Source organism: Melanerpes formicivorus, unplaced genomic scaffold (assembly GCF_026170545.1).
Source record: "Melanerpes formicivorus ecotype bairdi unplaced genomic scaffold, bMelFor1.0.p_v2 SCAF_2, whole genome shotgun sequence".
NCBI lineage: Eukaryota > Metazoa > Chordata > Aves > Piciformes > Picidae > Melanerpes > Melanerpes formicivorus.
In genome coordinates, this window is record NW_027142354.1 from 56,006,344 (window position 1) to 56,024,937 (window position 18,594).

Sequence of the window (18,594 nt, forward strand, 5' to 3'; positions counted from 1 at the left end):
TGCTCTCACGGCTGCTCCCCGGGGTGGCACGATGCGGGGGCAGAGGAGGGGGTGTCCCGCAGGATACCGCCCAGGCAGCGAGTTTGGTGTGACTGGGTGCCAGCCTGATGTCTCCCACAAAGAGCCCTTTTATCTTTCTCCCAGTGTGCCTGTCCTTCGCGGCAGATCGTGAAGCCACTCGTCAGCCTGAGATTGTCCCCATCCTCCACCCCAGCTGCAGAACCCGGCTGTGATTTCGGAGCGCTGGGACATCGCATCATTGTTTCAGCTTTTCCACTCTGACACCAAAACAAGCTCAAGGTGCAGATCTGAGTCACGGGCTGGCTGCTCCCCCCGCGACCTGCATGCACACATACACAAAATTCCCTTCATTCCTCAGAGAGGGGATAAACGAGCTTAGCATGGCTCAGCTGCCCCGCTCCTGCCCCTGTCCTCCCCGCGGAGGCTGCCGGGGGCTCTGCCGGCGTGTGCAGACACGCTGCGATGCAGGAGAAGCAAGCCCATGTTAATCCCGGGAAGAGCCTCTCGGGTCCATCCCGCTGCCCGCCTGGGAAGGGATGCAGCGCATGAAAACGACCCCACCGCTACTCATGCCCAGCCTGCGGGGATGAGATGGGGCAGGAGGTGGTCTGCCTGGTGGGTTTGGTTTAGGAAGCAATGCTCCGGGAGGGCTCCTGCCGTAACGGGCGGCGAGGAAGCAATTTCAATCGACTGAAACGGGCAGACAAATAAACAAAAAGAAAAGAAGAATGGAAATCGCAGGGATAGAGACACAAAGGCTCGCAGACGATTATGGCTGCAAATTTTCTAGCAGGCTGAATGAAGCATTCACTGAAGTCAGAGACTTCCTATCCTTAAACATTCCACTGCCCTCACAAGCCTTTTCTCCGAAGATCTCTGACGATCCTGCTTACACCAAACTTGAAAGCCCACAAAACATAAAGGGGCAAACAGGAAGCTGTTTTTTTCCCTTTCAACTGAGAACTACTGTAAAGGGTATTCAAGGGATGTGTCATCCCCACTCCCCCCCCAGCCTTAAATGGTTTGCAAACCCAGCCTGAAAACCTATCTCCACCGGGAACAACTCTTCGAAGCCGTCAGGGTTCTAGCAGAGGAGATTCATGCACAAATCATTGAGCTGAAAGCCAACGATGAGCAATCAAAGGCAGAGGAACCAAACTCTGAGGGGACGATCTGCAGAATCTGCACTCTCCAGTGGTAGTTTTCCACTGAATAATTACTTCTGAGAACAAGGAATGTGTTGAATGCTCTGTCTGGCATTTGCTAAGACATTCTTTTTCTCTTTTTTTTTTCTTTTGAGCAGAATGACCTACTCACTGGAAGCAGAAGGCTGCTGGGAAAGGCACTGCTATTTATTAATAGAATCAATAAGGTTGGGAAAGACCTCAGAGATCATCAGATCCAACCTGGCACCCAACACCTCATGACTAACTAAACCATGGCTCCAAGTGCCACGTCCAATCCCATCTTGAACATCTCCAGGGACAGGGACTCCACCACCTCCCTGGGCAGCACATTCCAATGGCAAGGAACTCTTTCTGGGAAGAACTTTCTCCTCACCTCCAGCCTAAACCTCCCCTGGTGCAGCTTGAGACTGTGTCCTCTTGGTCTGGTGCTGCTTGCCTGGGAAAAGAGACCAACCTCTGCCTGGCTACAGCCTCCCTTCAGGGAGTTGGAGAGAGCAAGAAGGTCTCCCCTGAGCCTCCTCTTCTCCAGGCTAAGCAACCGCAGCTCCCTCAGCCTGGGCTGTGCTCCAGACCTCTCCCCAGCCTCATTGCCCTTCTCTGGACACCTTCAAGCGTCTCAATGTCCTTCTCAAACTGAGGGGCCCAGAACTGGACACAGGACTCAAGGTGTGGCCTATCCAGTGCTGAGCACAGGGACAGCTCTGCCATTTTACATGAGGATCAGGCAGCTTTTTGGGTGTTTGGTTGTGGTTTTTTGGCCTATCTTCTGTTTGCAAACACACAAAGGAAAGCAGTTCCTTCCCTGCTTTAACTTGCAGGCTCTTCTTCAGCACATCTGTCGGGAAGAAGTTCAGTGCCTTTCCTCTGCCTTGTCTCCAATTTATTAATCAACACTTCCAGCTCCCTGCTGAGTTACAGCCAAATTATGGTCCCCTTGAAGTCCATGGAAGCACTTCCCCCGACTTCATTAGGACCAGAGACTGCCTCTTGAAGTCTCTGCCAATTCCTTAAGTGCTTTAACTTCGGCCAGTGGAGAGCTCTCTTTAAATCTTCTTACGCCTGCCTCTGACACATCATTTTACATGTGTGCATGCACAAACTGCCTTTCTGAAAGGAAAAATGACCTGAAAAGTCAGTGGAAAAGCTTGCCTTTTGGTTTTCTGTGTTTCTTTCTTCTTCTCCACCTATGAATAGCTGCATTTGAGGTCCTGAATTTCTCTTCTGACAGGGCTATTAGAGGAAAGATCCCACTTTGAGGGGCCTGGAGCTATTTGAGATGCCCAACCAGAGCCCCTGCTCCATACCCTGCAGACAGGAAGGGTTCAGCCTCTGGGAAAAGCTTTGGCCTCTTCCAGCTCCAGCCTCTGTTTCAAGGCCACCAGTAAGTCCACTGGTCCGGTGGCTCGTGGGAACAAGATGCAACCATGGAAACAGCGACATTTGAGCGCCAAAAATTCCTGCCTGCGGGAAGCCTGGAGCCAGGGCTTTTGCAGGTCAGGCCAGACTCTTCCCCTGACCCCTTCTCAGCCAGGACCAGTTTACAGCAGGGCCAAAGTCCGGGCAGGAGGAGAGGTCAAGAGCAGCGTTTCCATTCGCCTTGGCTCTCGAGCTCCCTTTCTGTTTAGTCACTGGCTGAGTTATGAAATCCGCCTGCAGCGTCACTGTGTCTGTGGGTTTCCCATGGGCTGGAGAGGCTATTACCAAGGAGCAGCTGGAATGTTAATTACCCATTAAGGAACTAAATCTGGGGGATTTCTCAAAGCAAATACACATCATCCCTGGCACTGACCCCACCATGGCCTAAGCATCCTTCCCAGCCGGGCTGGAGGACACAATCCTTTCAGCCCCACTGGGTGCCTCTCTTCTCTCTCATCCCAGCCTGGAAATGTCCTCAGCACTGTACTCAGCAGCTAGGACAGCCTGGCTGGAGCTGGCATGTGAGCTCTAGGAACATTGTGCTGTTTCTAGGCAGTTCCCTTGTAGACACGCCAGGACTGGTGCAAGGCAAAACGAAAGAACTAATCCTGGCAAGTGGAAAAAGCCCCATCCTACAGAAAGCCTGGAGGGACTGGGTGCAGCCTGCCTCCTGGCTGCTTTGGGGCTGGGGGAGTACTGCAGTTTGAACTGCTGGGTTGTTGTTTTAGCCTGTTACCCCATAAGTGGAGGCTTGCCCTTTTCCTTGCCTGTGGCTCGCGTCTGTTCCAAGCACACATCCGTAGGCTGGTGCAAGCCTCTAGGAGGAGTCACAGCCTGCTCTGCATGTGTGGCTCCCTGAGGAGAAACCCACCCTGCCTGGCTGAGGCTGCTCATGCAGCCTTCACTGTCCCCAGAGCTCCTTCTCAGGTGGGTCCCACACAGCCAGCACAGCACACGTGTCCCGACACAGGCTGACCTCTGCAGCACCCCCCTGCTGTTAGCCCATTCCTTCTCCCCTTCCACCAAATCAGGCCAGGGCTGGTGTCACTGGAGCCCCCGGCTGGAATTACAGCCGCCTGGCCAATGTATTTTTTAAAAGCATCTCAGTATTTAAACAGGAGGATGCCCAAGGCAGTGGCTCACAAGGGTCGAGACAGGCGTTGGAGTGGCACCCGTGAGCACCGAGAGCTTTGCTGGGGAAGAAGCTCAGCACAGCAGGCAGCAGGGAGCCTTACAGAGCAAACCTCTTCTCCCTGGCGGCGGCCGAGAGGTTTGCATCCTGGAGGGACCTGGGACGCTTGGCCAGAGAAAGGGGAAAGGTACCCTGAAAGATGTCAGCCTTGCTGGGCACGTGGATACTTCCCCGAACGAGAGGCCGATCTGCACAAGAAGGGGGTCCGAAGTTTTCCAAGGCCAGCAGCAGATCGTGTCGGTCAAGCAGAGGCGCTGGACCCGCCCTGCAGGTGTGTTTCCAGGCCTTTGGGCTGCGCAGCCTCACTAGTGGGACCAGTACACGGAGCCTCCCTCCCAATATCCAACCTAAACCTCCCTTGGCACAACTTGAGGCCATTCCCTCTCGTCCTATCTCTTGTGACTTGGGAGATGAGACCAACCACAGCTCACCGCTGCAAACTCTACACCGCTCACATCAGCCGCCTGGGTTCCCAGCATCTCCCTCCAACCTCCTTTCAGGTGGCTGTGGAGAGCGAGAAGGTCTCCCCCGAACCTCATTTTCTCTAAGCTGAACAACCCCATCTCCCTCAGCCCCTCCTGGAGAAAATACTCCAGACTTCCACGCACTCAAACCACTCTGTACATCCCCTTATAGGTCAGTTCCCACACATCTCCTCACCGTCAGGGCTCCTTCCTGAGCTCACTGCAGGGACAAACAGCTGCCCGGACGCCCACAGCCACGCTCAGACACCAGGCAGCCGAGCTGAGGGGGTGCTGACCGCGGATGCGTGGCGGGGAGGAGGCAGGCTGCGTGCTGCCATTACACTGATTTTCCTCCAGTGGCTTTTTTAAACCGTTTCAAGCCTGCGTTTCCAAGCTCTCCTGGCGCGGCCCTGCCAGGCGCTCATCACCCAGCGGCCGCCATCGTCCCGACACCACCTTGGGGCGGGACCAGCGACAGGCGGCGGCCGCCATCTTGGGGAGGGATCCGGGGGCCGGGCCGGGCCATCTTGGGGAGGTCGGCTCGCTTTGCCCTCGGCAACGCCGTTCACGATTTCACGGCGGCGCCCGGTCCGGCGGGATCGAAATAAACATCGAAATTGAAATCGGAACTGGGGCAAAGTCCTGCGCCTGCCATCGGGGAAGCGCCACTTTCCCCCCAGCCCTCGGCCGCTGCTGATCATCTCTTCCGGGTGAGCGGCGGTGACCTCCGCCCCGTGACCCTGCCACTTCCTTTCCAGCAGCGGCCGCCGGAGCAGACACACAGGTTAGTGCGGGGCTGTGGTGCATCCGTCGCCATCCGTCTGCCCGCGCTTTCCCGCTCGCCTCCCATCTCGCCTTCCATCTCTTTGCGCTCGGAGCCTGGCGGGGCAGCGCTCCCGGCCCGGGGGAGGCGCGCCCGGCGGAGCGGGGCGCTAGGCCGCGGGCGAGCCAGGGGCTGGCGTTAGCCGCACGCCCGAGGAAGGGCCGGTGCCCCTAATAGAGGGTGAAGGGTGGCTGGGCCTGGCGTGCTGGAGGAGGGGAAAGGCCGGGCCAGGGCCGGGGCCGCGGCTTCGTGCTCAGCCGAAGCTGCAGAACGGCCCCGCCTCGGTCCCGGCGGCGGTGCGAGCCTGCTGCCGCACGCTGGCCTCTGAGCGGCCGGGGCTGTGTCCCGTGCGGTTTAAGCGCCGCGGGATCCTTGCTCTGAGGCCAGTGTCTGCCTTACAGCGCCCAGGGCTCAACGTTTGCTCGGTCGTGTTTGTATCGCGGGGCTGCACAGTCCCCAGCTGGGGACACTAACGGCTATGGAGCCCTTGGCTGCATGTGTCCGGTGCGGCTCTTTGTCGGAGCACAGTCGGTACTCTGAGCTGTTTGCTGGGGAGTGGGGACCATGGAGCTAAGGTTTGTGGGTGCAAGTAGGTCGTTCTTGGTCTGATCTCCTTAACGAAGTCATTAACCTTTTCTCTGGCGGCAGGCGCCCGCTGTAGCTGGTCCTTGGCAGGAGAGGGCAATAGGGAACCATCCTTCCATGCTCAGGAGTAGGCACAGGTTTCCCAGCCACTGAACCAAGCAGTGTGGCCCCTGCCGCCTCCCAGAGATGGATGTGGGCTTCAGAGGCAGCAGGTATCCCTAGGCTGATCCCAGGGATGTGGTTAGGAGACCACTAACACGAAAGGACCCAGGTTGCTACTTGGAAGGTGTGGAGTCAGAGCTTACTAATTGTTTGGCTGGGGATTTTTCTTGTCATGAAGCCATGTAAGTCAGCACTGGGAAGCTCTTGAGGCTGCTGGTTGGTAAGGGAAGGGCTTTCCTCACGCTCTGCTGGGGCTTACAACAAGCCCACTTGTGTCCCAAAATTACCAGCGGCGTTTTCCCAGCTGTAAGGTGCTTGTCTTGCTTGGGGAAAGGTTGCATAAAACCCCATGAGAGAGCGCTGAGGAAGCCACCATGATTCATGCTTCTCTCTGGTCGTTGCTCAGAAATGGCACCTCGTAAGGGCAAGGAGAAGAAGGAAGAGCAGGTCATCAGCCTGGGCCCTCAGGTTGCTGAAGGAGAAAACGTGTTCGGCGTTTGCCACATCTTTGCTTCCTTCAACGACACCTTTGTCCACGTGACTGATCTGTCTGGCAAGTGAGTATGGAGCAGGGGTCACCTCCTCCCCTGTGGGCTCAGGACCACAGGAGATGTTCCAGCCAAGCCCTCGAGTTCCTGCTGGTGCTGTGTGTGCTGTGAGCGCAGCCTGGGTGGCTCCTTGTGCTCCTCGGTGGCGAGCGCTGTGCTCGAGGTGCTGGCTCGCAGCTTACTCGGCCTGTGACGTTCAAATCAAGAGGTGCACTCTGTACCCAAAAGCTGCTTTGTGGGGAGGAGAGGGAAAGGACTTTGCCTTCTGTACTCAGTACTGGTCAGGCCACACTTTGAGTCCTGTGTCCAGTTCTGGGCCCCTTCATTTTAAGAAGGATATTGAGACTCAAATGTGTCCAGAGAAGGGCAGCGAGGCTGGGGAGAGGTCTGGAGCACAGCCCTGTGAGGAGAGGCTGAGGGAGCTGGGGTTGCTTAGCCTGGAGAAGAGGAGGCTCAGGGGAGACCTTCTTGCTCTCTACAACTCCCTGAAGGGAGGTTGTAGCCAGGAGGGGGTTGGTCTCTTTTCCCAGGCAAGCAGCACCAGAACAAGAGGACACAGTCTCAAGCTGTGCCAGGGGAAGTTTAGGCTGGAGGTGAGGAGAAAGTTCTTCCCAGAAAGAGTAATTTGCCACTGGAATGTGCTGCCCAGGGAGGTGGTGGAGTCACCATCCCTGGAGGTGTTCAAGATGGGATTGGATGTAGCACTTGGAGGCATGGTTTAGTTAGTCATGAAGTGTTGGGTGCCAGGTTGGACTTGATGATCTCTGAGGTCTTTCCCAACCTTACTGATTCTGTGATTCTCTTCTAGGGAAACCATCTGCCGTGTGACTGGTGGCATGAAGGTGAAGGCCGACAGAGATGAGTCTTCTCCCTATGCGGCTATGCTGGCAGCCCAGGACGTTGCCCAGAGGTGCAAGGAGCTGGGCATCACTGCCCTGCACATCAAGCTGCGCGCCACTGGTGGAAATCGGTAGGCTGGAGGGCTGGGCTCGGTGTTCCCAGGGGATGTGTGTGGTCTCAGAACCCTGCCACGTCGCACCACTTCCCTTCTCATCACCGCCTCGGTGGGGAAGGTGGATACACCCCGGGGACGTGGCTCTAGGCTTGGCCTGAAGGGTGTTTGGTTGCTCGGTGTGGTTACCAGCTGAGGTCATCTCAGCTGAGCAGCTGGAGCTCCGTCTGCAAGAACATCTTGTGTTGGCTGGAGTTGGGGTGTGCTCTCACTTAGAGTGATGAATGGGGAGGTGTTGTGAACCTCGGGAGATGGGTCACCCCGGGAGATGGGTCACCCTGGGAGATGGGTCACCCTGGGGGCTGGGTCACCGTGGTGACAGCAGAGTGCCTGCCTGATGGCTGGTGGTGGGCGGTTTGGGTCTGGGCACAGGAGGAGGCTGAACTCTTGTTACCTAAATGTTTAGAGATGGGGAAACTGTGATTTTTTTTGAGTGTTGTCAGTTGCTTGTGACCTGTGTGTGTCTTCATTTATGGGATTGTTGGTTCTGACTTTTCTCCTCAGGACCAAGACTCCTGGACCTGGTGCCCAGTCAGCCCTGAGGGCTCTGGCCCGGTCCGGGATGAAGATCGGCCGCATCGGTGAGCGCTGGGGGAAGCGTGGCTGGGGGGTGGGATGGGTGTCAGTGCACAGCTTTGCTGCTTGGCAAAAAGAAACCAGCACAACAAACCAACCAACCAAAAACTAGGTGGGAGAGGTTGTTTAGTAAGAGGAGCTCTGTAGGCATGTGCCCCGTGGTGTGATGATTTACCTCTGGGATGTTCTCCTTGGCCTCTGCCAGATGGCACAGAAGGTAGGATTTAATTGAAGCAGATCCTCAAAGTGAGGATTCAGCAGGAGGTGGTGTGAGCAAGCTGGAGGCACCAAGTGTGTCTGCAGGATAAACCCAGCTGCACAGCAGGGTGCTGATGCTCCTCTGGCTTCACAGCTTTTGTGTGGAGGTGTTGGGTCACCTGGAAACGCTGCTGCGGGCTCCTGTAGCTCATTGGCAAGGGAGTTCCTCCAGCTGCTTGAGGGAGAGCCTCAAACTCTGAGGAGTCAGAGGAAGCAGTGGTGGTGGCTGCTCTGGCAATTACATCAGGCACTCAGTTTCTGTGGAAGTGCTGTGGCTGCTGGGTTTCAGTGGGATGGGAGATGGGGACTTCTGCTTCCGAAGCGTGGAATCCCTGGGTGCTCAGCCTGTGGCGAGATCAAAAGTGTCTTCACTGCCTTGCAGTGTCTCTGCTTGTGCACTGCTGACTGAGAAGGGGTGGCTGTTGGATGCCAGAGTGAGTGCTGGGGTTGGTGGCTGTGGCCAGTTGGTTTCTTGGGGTATCTGTGGAGGGGAATGGTGTGTTCTGTGCTCTCCCTGCAGAGGATGTCACCCCCATACCCTCTGACAGCACGCGCAGGAAGGGTGGCCGCCGTGGACGTCGTCTGTGAAGAATGCTGCACCCCTGCTTATTAAAGCTCTCTTCTAAAACTCTTCCTGCCTGCCTCTTCTGTTGCAGAGTTGTGCTCAGGAGCTGAGCAGCTTCAATTTAATCACACCCATGAATGGCTTCTGGTTGGGGTTGGGGCAGTTGTGAGTCCTGCTGCAGCAGAGGGGCTTTGAGTATACCTGTGGAACCTGCTGCAGCAGGGGTTTAGAGTCACAGGCTGGGGCTGGTTTGGGTTGGAAGGGACCTTTAAAGGTCATTTAGTCCAACCCCTGCCTTGGCAGTGAGCAAGGACATCTTCAGCTAGATCAGGTTTCTCAGAGCCCTGTCCAGCCTGACTGGGGATCTATGCCCTCTGGGCAACTCTTGCCAGTGTTCTGCCACCCTCATCTTAAGAAGTTCTTTAGACCAGGAGCAGATTCATGGGGATACAACACCCAAGAAGTGTGTGGTTTAAGCTAGGTAGACTCTGTGTGCTCATGGTGTGAGGGTTCCTTACACTGCTGGTTAAAACAGCTGTGGCTGCTACCCCGTGAGAGAGGCTGTCACTCTTGCTCCTGTGCAGTGGTGATGGCAGCCCTGCTGCAGTGGTGCCTGTGGGACTCTCCTGTGAGCTCCCCAGCAGGGTGGTGGGTGGGAGCTCGTGGTGGAGGCACCTCCATCTGGTGCATTGCCTCATCAGCTGCAGGTCAGTGAACTGGTGGCTGGGAGTGAGGGAGCTCATTTGGAACTGGTGAAGTGTTTGTCCAGGAATGCTTGTGGGCAGGTTGAAGTGATGGTTATTTGTCAAAACTGGTTCAGAAAGCTGTGTTCTTTGCATGGCAAATAGGAGTTAGTCCTGTGTGTGATGATGTATGAACTGTAAAATGGGTTTCTGTCTGTCCTGGGCTCTTGGACAAGGCTTGCCCCCAGATCCTGAGTCTTCAGAACCTCATGGCTTTTACATGGGCCCTTTCCCCACACCCTTGCCTCTGAAAGTGCTTCATGGGAGATCCCTTCAGCTGCCCACTACTCCCAAGCCTCCCTGCCCTCGTGGGAAAGGGTGCTTTGGCTGGTGGTGGTGCAGGAGGCACTGCTCCCAAAGCAGCCTCTGTTCTGGTACAGTTGCTGAGCCTAGCCTGCACCCAGGGTTTGTTGCTCCTGTGGAGCCTGGTCTTCAGCTGGGGAGCACAGTGAAGATATGAGCTCCATTGTGGATGAGACCAAGCTGTGATCTGAAGCCTTGAAGAGAAAGCTACTTGGACACTTGTGGTTTCAGAGTGAGTCACCATCTCTTGGATGTGTCCTTGCTGTGGAGAAGAAAGCTGAGCTGGGAGCGAGCAGAGTGCAGCTGGGCTTCCTGCAAACTTGTGCTTCATGCATGACTTCCCTTTTCTGTGGAACAATCTGCCTGGATGTGTTCCTGAGGCAGCACTTCCCTCTCTGCAGCCATGCTCTGTGGTTTGCAGCTTCAGAGGAGGCCATGGGAAATGGGAGCATAGCCTTCCCTCACTGCCTCTGAGTGCCATGTTTGCAGTTCAGGTCACTGTTCCACTCCAAACCATTCTGTGATTCTAAATGGGAAGGTGTCTGCTGAGTGCTGCTCCGAGGGCAGGAGAGGGGAAGTGACTTCATTAGGATGCAGGTTCCCACCCTCTAGCAGGGTCAGGTTGACCCAGCAGCATGGCCCTGGCCAGCAGTGAGCCTTGTGGTGTGGGCCTTGCCTTTCTTTGGAGAAGAGGCTGCTGAAACACCAGCTGGGACCCCGTCTGAGGTAGGAGGAGCCCAGACCGGTGGCTGCTTGGTGTATCCTCTTCCAGGGAGGTGTCCAGGGGTCACACAGGTGGCAGGAGCTTTGCCCAGCACAGGGAGGTGAATTTGCTTCATTAGCTCTTGGTCAGGAGCTCAGCTGAGTGTGCAGGGCTGTCCAGGCCTGAGTGTGCAGGGCTGTCCAGGCTGAGCTGCTTTACAGCCCATGCCACTCACTGGCCTCATTGTGCTGTGCCATGCAGTGCTCACTGCAAAGCTAACAGCAACAGCTGCTTTTGTTTCTCACCTGACATCTTGGAGTCTGCTCCCTGCATGGGTGTGAAAGCCCCCAGGGGGGAACTGCTGAAGCAGGAATTGAGAGGAGAGGCAGGCAGGTCTGTGCACAGAGCAGGCTGCCCACACCTGTCCCGGGGGTGGCTGGAGGGAAAGGCTGTCCTGGCTAAGTGACATGGGTGGGTTCCTTGGCTCCTGTCAGTTCATGGCCCTGTCTAGCTGCCTTGTCTTAGGAGATTCAGCATCATCTGCAGCTGGGTGACAGCTCCCTGGTTGGGTGGGTGGCACATGTGGCTCCCACCTTGCATCTCCCTAGCAGGGGTGTTCACTCCACGGTGGGCATGGGGCTCCTCTCAGGGCTGCAGCACATCTCCAGGCCTCTGAAGTGCCCAGAGATGAGTCTGCTGGTGAGCCCTTCCAGGGCTGATTCTGTGCAGCCAAGGCTGTCACCTCACAGGCAGGGAGATGTGGGTTTGTTCAGCAGGTGTCAGGCTGTGCTGGGGCTGTGAGGCAGAGGCTGGGCTGGTGATGAATGGCTTCATGTGAATGCCCACAGGGTGATTTCCACCTCCCTGCCTCAGATAATTGCTCTGCTGCCTTGGGTTGAGGTCCCCCGGGAACGGGCAGGCCTGAGCTGAGTCTTGAGCCTGCTCCTTGCTCCAGATGGCTTCTTTTCCCCCAGAAGACAGCTGGCTTCCCAGCCTCTGGGAATGGTGCTCATCAAGCTTTCCATGGGCAGCACAAAATACAAAGCCTTGGGGGTGCCAGGGTGGTGCTGAGCCTGTGCTGTGTCCAGGAACCTGTGCTGCATCCTGGTGCCAGCCTCAGGCTGTGGAAGGGAGAGAAAGAGAGAAAGTGCTCTGTGAAAAGCTCCTCATCTCCCCAGGAACACCCATTTACAGACTTCAAACTCTCCAGATGTCACAGCCCTGTGCAGAAAGGTATGGAGGGGGGGTTGGGGGTGTGCACAGCACAAGGGTTTGATGATCTTAGAGTCAGAGAATCGTTTGGGGTGGAAGAGACCTTTAAGTTAATGGAAATGTTTGTGTGCAGAGCAAAGCTCTGTTGGTGCTGGTAGCCCCCAGCTGGGTTTGGGGGCTCAGGGAGCTCAGCCTGCCCCAGGAGTGGGGGGGGGAGTGGGGCTCTCCTTCACCTCCCCACCCCCCCAGTTCATTGCTTGTGTTTGTGGTTTGCAGAGCTGGGCTCAGTGCAGGTTTCGCTCCCTGAGTTCCTATTCAGCCTTTCCTTGGTTCCCCTTAGGGCTGCTCAGGGAATGTGCCTGGAGCCTGCCCCAGGGCAGGGGGCGTGTGCCACTGATGCCCCCTCCAAGTGCCTGGAAGTCTGTGGGAGGCTTCTGTGCACTTTCCCCCCTTGTTTTCTCTGCTGTAGTGTTTTGGGTTGGGTTGGGTTTTGTTCAACACCCTGGCTGGTTTCTACATGCAACATCACCTACAAAGCAGCAGATCACTTCTGTCTTCAGAATAACCTCTGGGCAGGAGTACAGGTGGAGGCAGGAGCTGGGCATGAAGGTGGCCTGGGGGAAGGCAGAGGGACAGACACCCTTGGACAGGGATCTGTGCCAGCCTGGGTCACAGCAGACTGGGGACAGGACTGGACTCCTAAGTACCAAAGCCCTTCCCCTGGGCCAGGGCCTCTGATTTCCCTCCTGGGAAGCTGGAGCATCATCCCACCAGCACCTGCTGCTTCTCCAGAAGCAGCACCTGCCAGGGGACCCTGCCTGCTCCTTGCAAGTGCTTTCAGACTGTTGCTTAAGGATCCCTCCCTGCTGCTGGGATGGCTCTGGGGCTGACCTGGGAGGAGAGATGAAGCTGCTGAAGAAACCTGCCCGTGCTTGCCCCACTTGCTCTCCCCTGGGCCGTGCCTGGGGAGGTTTGCCTGGTAACCAGTGATGCTTGTAGTCTCACACCTGAGTTTCACTTTTGGCTGAACAGTGGTCACAGTTCTGCTGCTGGAGGCAGCTCTGTGCAGGGCACTGCGCAGCCAAGCCCCCTGGCACAGAGCTGTCACTGGGGATGGGTTAGCCCTGGGCTGTTCCTTGGGGGGAAACAAATGACCTCAGATCAGCACTGTGGGGGTGGGAGGCTGCTCTCACCCATGTAGTGCTGGGGGGAGCTAGGGTGAGCTGAGGAGCCACACTGCCCCACTCCCACGGGTGCTTTGGGGGCTACCCACCTCCAGGGGCTGCTTCTCACCTCTTGGGTTTGGAGGTTCAGGTGTCCCCAGTGTGCTGCAGGCAGAGCCAGGGAGGTGCTGCAAGAGGGAGGGAGTCTGAAAACGCTTGGTGCTCCTGTAGTCATTACCCCCTCAGCCTGAGAGGTGCTGGCCAAGGACCCCCACCCACAGGGAGGCCAAAGTGCCCCTCAAGGGGGATTGTGGGCCAAAGTGCAGCTTTTTCCTGGCAGTGAAGGTGAGTGAGGAGGGATGTGCCCTGAGGACATGACCCCACAGGGGGGTCCTGCCCACCCTTTGGTTTGAAGAGCCCTTCCCATGGAATGCCACCTCTGCCTCCCACCTCCTTCCTCACATACTGCCTCCCACCTCCTTCCTCACATACTGCCTCCCACCATTCCCATCCCGCTTCCACCCCCCACTTTGCCCATCCTGTACCCCATATCCCACCTCCTGCCCCCCCAGGGGTACTAAAGCCCCCAGGCACTGGGTGTCACCGGGCTTGGGGTCATGACCTGCCCATGGTGGTGGGGTGGGAAGCGATGTCCCACGAGGTGGCCATGGTGCCCTGGTCCAGGTCCAGCACATCGCTGGATGGGAGACCTGCTCAGCAGAGCTCTGCCTGGCAACAGCTGATGCAGCTGGCAGCAGCCAATGGGGGCATTTTATTTTTGCCCCCCCGCCCCCGGGGGTGGCAGGGCAGGGTGGGGACCTTGGGGGGGTATTTCCAGCGGTGGGGCTCCGGCAGCTCAGTGCTGATCGGGGTGCCGAGAGCGGAGCCATGGCTGAGGAGCAGCGAGACCTCATCTCTGACCGTGCCAGCATTGGGGACGCCCAGAGGTGCTGCTTGGGGCTGTGGGGTCAAGGGGGCATGCAGAGGGCAAAGTGGGAGTGAGGGGGATGTGGGGCAAGAGGGGGCGTTGTGTGGCTGGGAGGTGGGAGGGGCTGCAGTTGTGCCAAGGTGGTACAGTGCAGCTCTGGAGTGGGAGGTGGGGGTCACAGTGTGGAGCCAAGGGGGCTGTGGGGTGGAAGGGGCCGAGGGCACAGCTGTGGGGCAGGCAGGGACTTGGGGTGGCTGTGGGATGGGGGGGTTAGAGGTGGCTCTGTGGCTGAGAGGGTCGCTGTATCACTGGGGCAGGTGGGGACATGGTGTGGGGATAGGGTGGGCAGGTTCAGAAGGTGGCTGTGGGGCAGCTGGGTCCCGGCAGGTCTCTGGGGCGGGTGGGGACATGATGTGGGGATGGGGTGGGCAGGTTCAGAGGGTGGCTGTGGGGCAGGTCTCGGGGACAGGTGGGGCACAGCATGGCTACAGCGCAGGCAGGCTCAGGGTGTGGCTGTGGGGCAGGCAGGGACACAGCATAGACTGAGTCCAGCCAGGTTTGTGCAGCCACCATCCCTTATGTCCCATCCAGCCCCCATCTATCTCCCACCCCACTTGGGCCCCCTGCCAACGTTCTCCAGCCAATCACAAGCCCTGGAGTTGTGACGTCATCAGTCACCGGGCAGACTTGCTGGCAGCCAGTGCCCGCTCCGAACTTTGCCGGCAGCGCTGGCGGCGGAGCTGCGCCCGTGGCGGGCGGCAGAGGCAGGTGGTGGCGCTCTGGGGCACTGCTGCACCCCGCCAGTGCCCTGTTCACCCCGACAGGGCAGGATGTGGCCCGGGGAGGCCTCAGCAGCACAGTGGGTGCTTGTCTTTGCCTTCCCTTGGCACCTGAAGGCGGTGGTGGCACTGTGACTGCCAGCCTGCCCCTGTGCTGCCCGCGCACCTCTGCTTTTGGCACAAGATGTTAACAATGAAGTGCGATCCAGCATCCCCTGGGATGTGTCCTCTACCCCCACCAGTACCAGCAATGCCTCCCGTGGCTTCATCATCCCACAAAAGGTGATGGCCAAGCCCTGCCATGCCCCGAAAGCCCCCTGCCCGCCCCGCCCCTCGCCCACCCAGAGGGTTTCAGTTCCCCAGTGCTGAGGAGCTACCTTCACGCTGAGGTTTCACTTCTCCAGGCTGCAGGGGGGGAGTTTGCATTTGTCTGGCTGCAAACTCCCCCGGGAGAGGGCGGGAGGGAAGGTGGCACGGGAGGGTGATGTGGGCTGCAGGGGGGGTTTTGGGGGGCGGTGAGGGTAGGCTGCAAGGACATGTGCTGCCGCTGGAGGCTGAGCTCCTTCTCCCTGTCCTGCAGGGCTGCCTGTGGGCGCAGAGCTGCCTTCTCCACGCTCTCCATCCTGGTGGCCCTGCTGATCGCTGGCCAGGCTGTCACCATCTACTTTGTCTACCAGCAGAGCGGGCAGATCAGCAAGCTGACCAAGACCTCCCAGACGCTGCAGCTGGAGGCACTGCAGAGGAAACTGCCTGCCAGTCAGTAGCCCCATGGGCACCAGCATGATGGAGGGGTGGCTGGGGAGAGGGGATGGGGTCCCCTCTGCACCACCCAGCCTGCTGCCCCTCATGCCATTCTTCCCTTGGCAGGTGCCAAGCCGGCGAACAAGATGAAGATGGCCATGGTGAACACACCTCTGGCCATGAAGGTCCTGCCTGTCACCTCCCTTGCAGACAGGCTGGTAAGAATTCCCTCTGCTGCTTGGCACTGGCTGCTGCCTTTGGGGCTTGGTGCCAGCCCTCATGCTCACACTGCCCCTTTGCCTTTCTCTCAAGGACATGGCTCCCCCCAGCAACAAAACCGAGGACCAAGTGAAGCACCTGCTGCTGGTAAGGTTCCTCACTGCCCTGCACCTACACTGCAGGAGCTGCTGGGACCCTCTGCTTCCAGCTCACTGCCTCTTGGCTGGGTCTGGCGGCCTCTTGGGGCGTCAGAGGGAGCTCCTGGCCTCCTTCAGTGTCTATCTGGCTGATAGAGGCAGAGCTTAACCCTCCCACCACCTGAGTTTTCTTTATGCTGTCTCACCATGGTTGCCTCTCTGCAGCAAGCAGACCCCAAGAAGATGTTTCCTGAGCTGAAGGGCAGCCTGCTGGACAACCTGAAGAGCCTGAAAACCACTCTGAGTGGTGCAGACTGGAAGGTCAGTGCTTGCTGTGGGCCTGCTTTTCCCCTTCCAGGATCACCCAGCTTTGGGAAGGAACTGAGGTGTCCCCACCTGGGAAAACAAAGTCCTACCTGAGTCAGGCTGGGGGTCCAAGGCAGGTGGTGGCACTCACAGCCTTCCTTGCCCTACACTGGAGCCTGCATCCCAACTTCCCCGTGGTGCACCCACCCCCACCTGCCAATTAATGTGCTGCTTTCTCTTGTGCAGTCCCTTGAGTCCTGGATGCACAAGTGGCTGCTGTTTGAAATGGCCAAGAACCCCAAGGCAGTCCCTGTGGAGCCCAAGGCAGTGCCAGCAGAGAAAGGTATCAGGGGGTCAGGGCTGCCTTGCTGGGGAGGGTTGGGACTGGCCCTTCAGGAGCAACCACTTCCCCCTAGTAAGTGCCAGCATGGGGATCCTGAACCCTCCATCTCCTGCTGGGGAATGGAACAAAACTAGAGAGGGGTAGATCCAGAGTGGATGTCAGCAAGAAGTTCTTCCCCATGAGGGTGGTGAGAGCCTGGCACAGGCTGCCCAGGGAGGTGGTGGAAGCCTCACCCCTGGAGGTGTTTGCAGCCAGGCTGGAGGTGGCTGTGAGCAACCTGCTGTGGTGTGAGGTGTCCCTGCCCATGGCAGGGGGGTTGGAACTGGATGATTCTCCCTTCCAACCCTGACACTTCTATGATTCTAGTCATGAATCTCTTTGGTGGCCTTTAGGCCAACACAGAGCCACTCCCCCCCTGCCTGCAGGGCATTTGGGATGAGCCCAGGCCTGGCAAGCTGGAGCCCCACACCACATCTTCAGCCCTTGGCTGGCCTGAGAGCTGCAGGAAGGTGCCTGTGGGGTGGGGCTTGGGCACCTTTCCCACCTAGCTGCTTGGGGACGAAAAGCTCCTGTGGAGGCTGCCTGGGCAGGGGGCTGACAGCCTCCCCCCTTTGTTTTTATTGCCCTAGTGCAGACTAAGTGCCAGGCAGAGGCCAGCTTTGGGGGCACCCATCCGGGCCGCTTCCGCCCCCAGTGCGATGAGAACGGCGACTACCTGCCCAAGCAGTGCCACGCCAGCACGGGCTACTGCTGGTGCTGCTACAGAAATGGCACCCAGATCCAGGGCACTGCCACAAGGGAGCAGCTGCACTGCCCTGGTAGGTCACCCAAGAGGGCACTGAGGAGAGGATCCTGCCCCCCCCCCCCCCCCTTTTGTTGGTCAGGAGGGAGAAAGCTGCCAGGGAGAGGAGGGTGCCCGAGCTGCACAGAGCATCCTCACAGCTCTTCAGCGCCAGCCTATTAAAGGCACCATCAAAAGCACAGCCCTCCCCCTTGGGGACCTGCACTCAAGGTTTTCCTCAAGTCCCTCTTGCCCCCAAACCTATGGATGGGTGCAGGCTCTCCCCTGCTGTCCTCCAGTGGGGTGGGGGAAGGAGGGAGCAGCCTCAGGCATCCATCACCCACATCCTGCTCTCCCTCTGCAGACGTTCCTGCTGCTGGGGTGGAGCCGGAGGAGATGATGTTCTCTGGAGTGGACATGCTCAAGCTGGGTGCAGAAAAAGGTGAGATTTCAAGTGGGACAGGGAAGGGGAAAGCCCTGGGGAGGCCAGGAGAGGGGAGGTGGTGGGGCTGGGGGGAGGTGGAGGTCCACCCCTCATGGCCAGGGCAGCACCAAAGCACTGCTGGGCAGGCAGAGGTGGTGATGTAAACACAGCACAAGCAGCCTGGGCTTTGGGGGAGTCCTGAGCTGCCTTACTGACTCCCTCCCTCCTCTTTCCTCCACAGTTGACTAGAAGATGCCAGCAGATGGCTGTCTCCTCCAGCACCCCAGCTCACCTGCTTTATTTCAACTGCTCTCTTTCACTTCTGCTCTCACACTGCTTTGCCAAGGCAATTAACAGCAGGCACCCCTGTCCCTCCAAGGCATCAACTGCAACCCTGCTGCAGGGCACCAGGCAGGGCTGAACTGCCACCAGGATCAGAGCTAGAGACAAAGCATCCCCTCAGAGGGTGGCTAAAGCAGGCTGGGAAACGATTTCATTGGTGTCAGGCCCCCAGCTCCTGTTCCTTGTGCCCCTCAGCAGTACCCAGGCTGGAGAACACTCAATGCTTTCTGACACTGAATTAACATTAAAAGCAGCACAGCAACCTCCACCAGCTTCTTAACTGACCCAGAGAGCCTGAAGCCCCATTAGAGGAGTGGAGCAGAGGGTTTCATTGTGGAATGAGGAGTTTTGTAGATGGACATTCACCTTCAGCTTCTGCCTTCAGGCTGGAGAGCAGCTGCAGCAGTGGGGAGCAGGGGGCAGAGGGCTTCCACTCCTTCTGAATCTGTCTGGTAGTTCCTTTATAAATGACCTCAGAAGCTCCTGATTCTCAAATAAACCTCTGAATAAGAAAGCCCTGGAAGCAGCTCCAGCAGGGCAGCACTGGCAAAGTGCTTGCAGCTCTTGTAGGTTAAAAATAAATCAAGGGGAGACAGCAAAAAGTCTCTGCAAGGACCCTTGGGCTGCCTGTGCCCCCTCTCAGGACCAGGCATGTTCCTTG

The 18,594-nt window shown here is 57.9% G+C and overlaps 2 protein-coding genes across 3 annotated transcripts; both read left to right on the forward strand.

The window, feature by feature from the left end:
- The first annotated feature begins 4,958 nt into the window (after positions 1-4,958).
- RPS14 (ribosomal protein S14) lies at positions 4,959-8,875 on the forward strand. Its single transcript, XM_068162250.1, has 5 exons — positions 4,959-5,064; positions 6,257-6,407; positions 7,207-7,368; positions 7,915-7,991; positions 8,765-8,875. Exons 2-5 carry the CDS (start codon positions 6,259-6,261, stop codon positions 8,830-8,832), a joined length of 456 nt encoding a protein of 151 aa, XP_068018351.1. The 5' UTR covers positions 4,959-5,064; positions 6,257-6,258; the 3' UTR covers positions 8,833-8,875.
- Positions 8,876-13,774: 4,899 nt separating this feature from the next.
- Positions 13,775-18,447, forward strand: CD74 (CD74 molecule). Of its 2 annotated transcripts, XM_068162291.1 has the most exons (9): positions 13,775-13,880; positions 15,221-15,396; positions 15,508-15,599; positions 15,694-15,747; positions 15,963-16,058; positions 16,290-16,386; positions 17,016-17,204; positions 17,532-17,609; positions 17,833-18,447. In XM_068162291.1, the coding sequence occupies exons 1-9, from the start codon at positions 13,822-13,824 to the stop codon at positions 17,838-17,840; spliced, it is 849 nt and encodes a 282-aa protein (XP_068018392.1). In that variant the 5' UTR covers positions 13,775-13,821; the 3' UTR covers positions 17,841-18,447. The 2 variants fall into 2 exon arrangements, with proteins under 2 accessions (XP_068018392.1, XP_068018401.1); XM_068162300.1 differs by lacking the exon at positions 17,016-17,204.
- Positions 18,448-18,594: the final 147 nt, after the last annotated feature.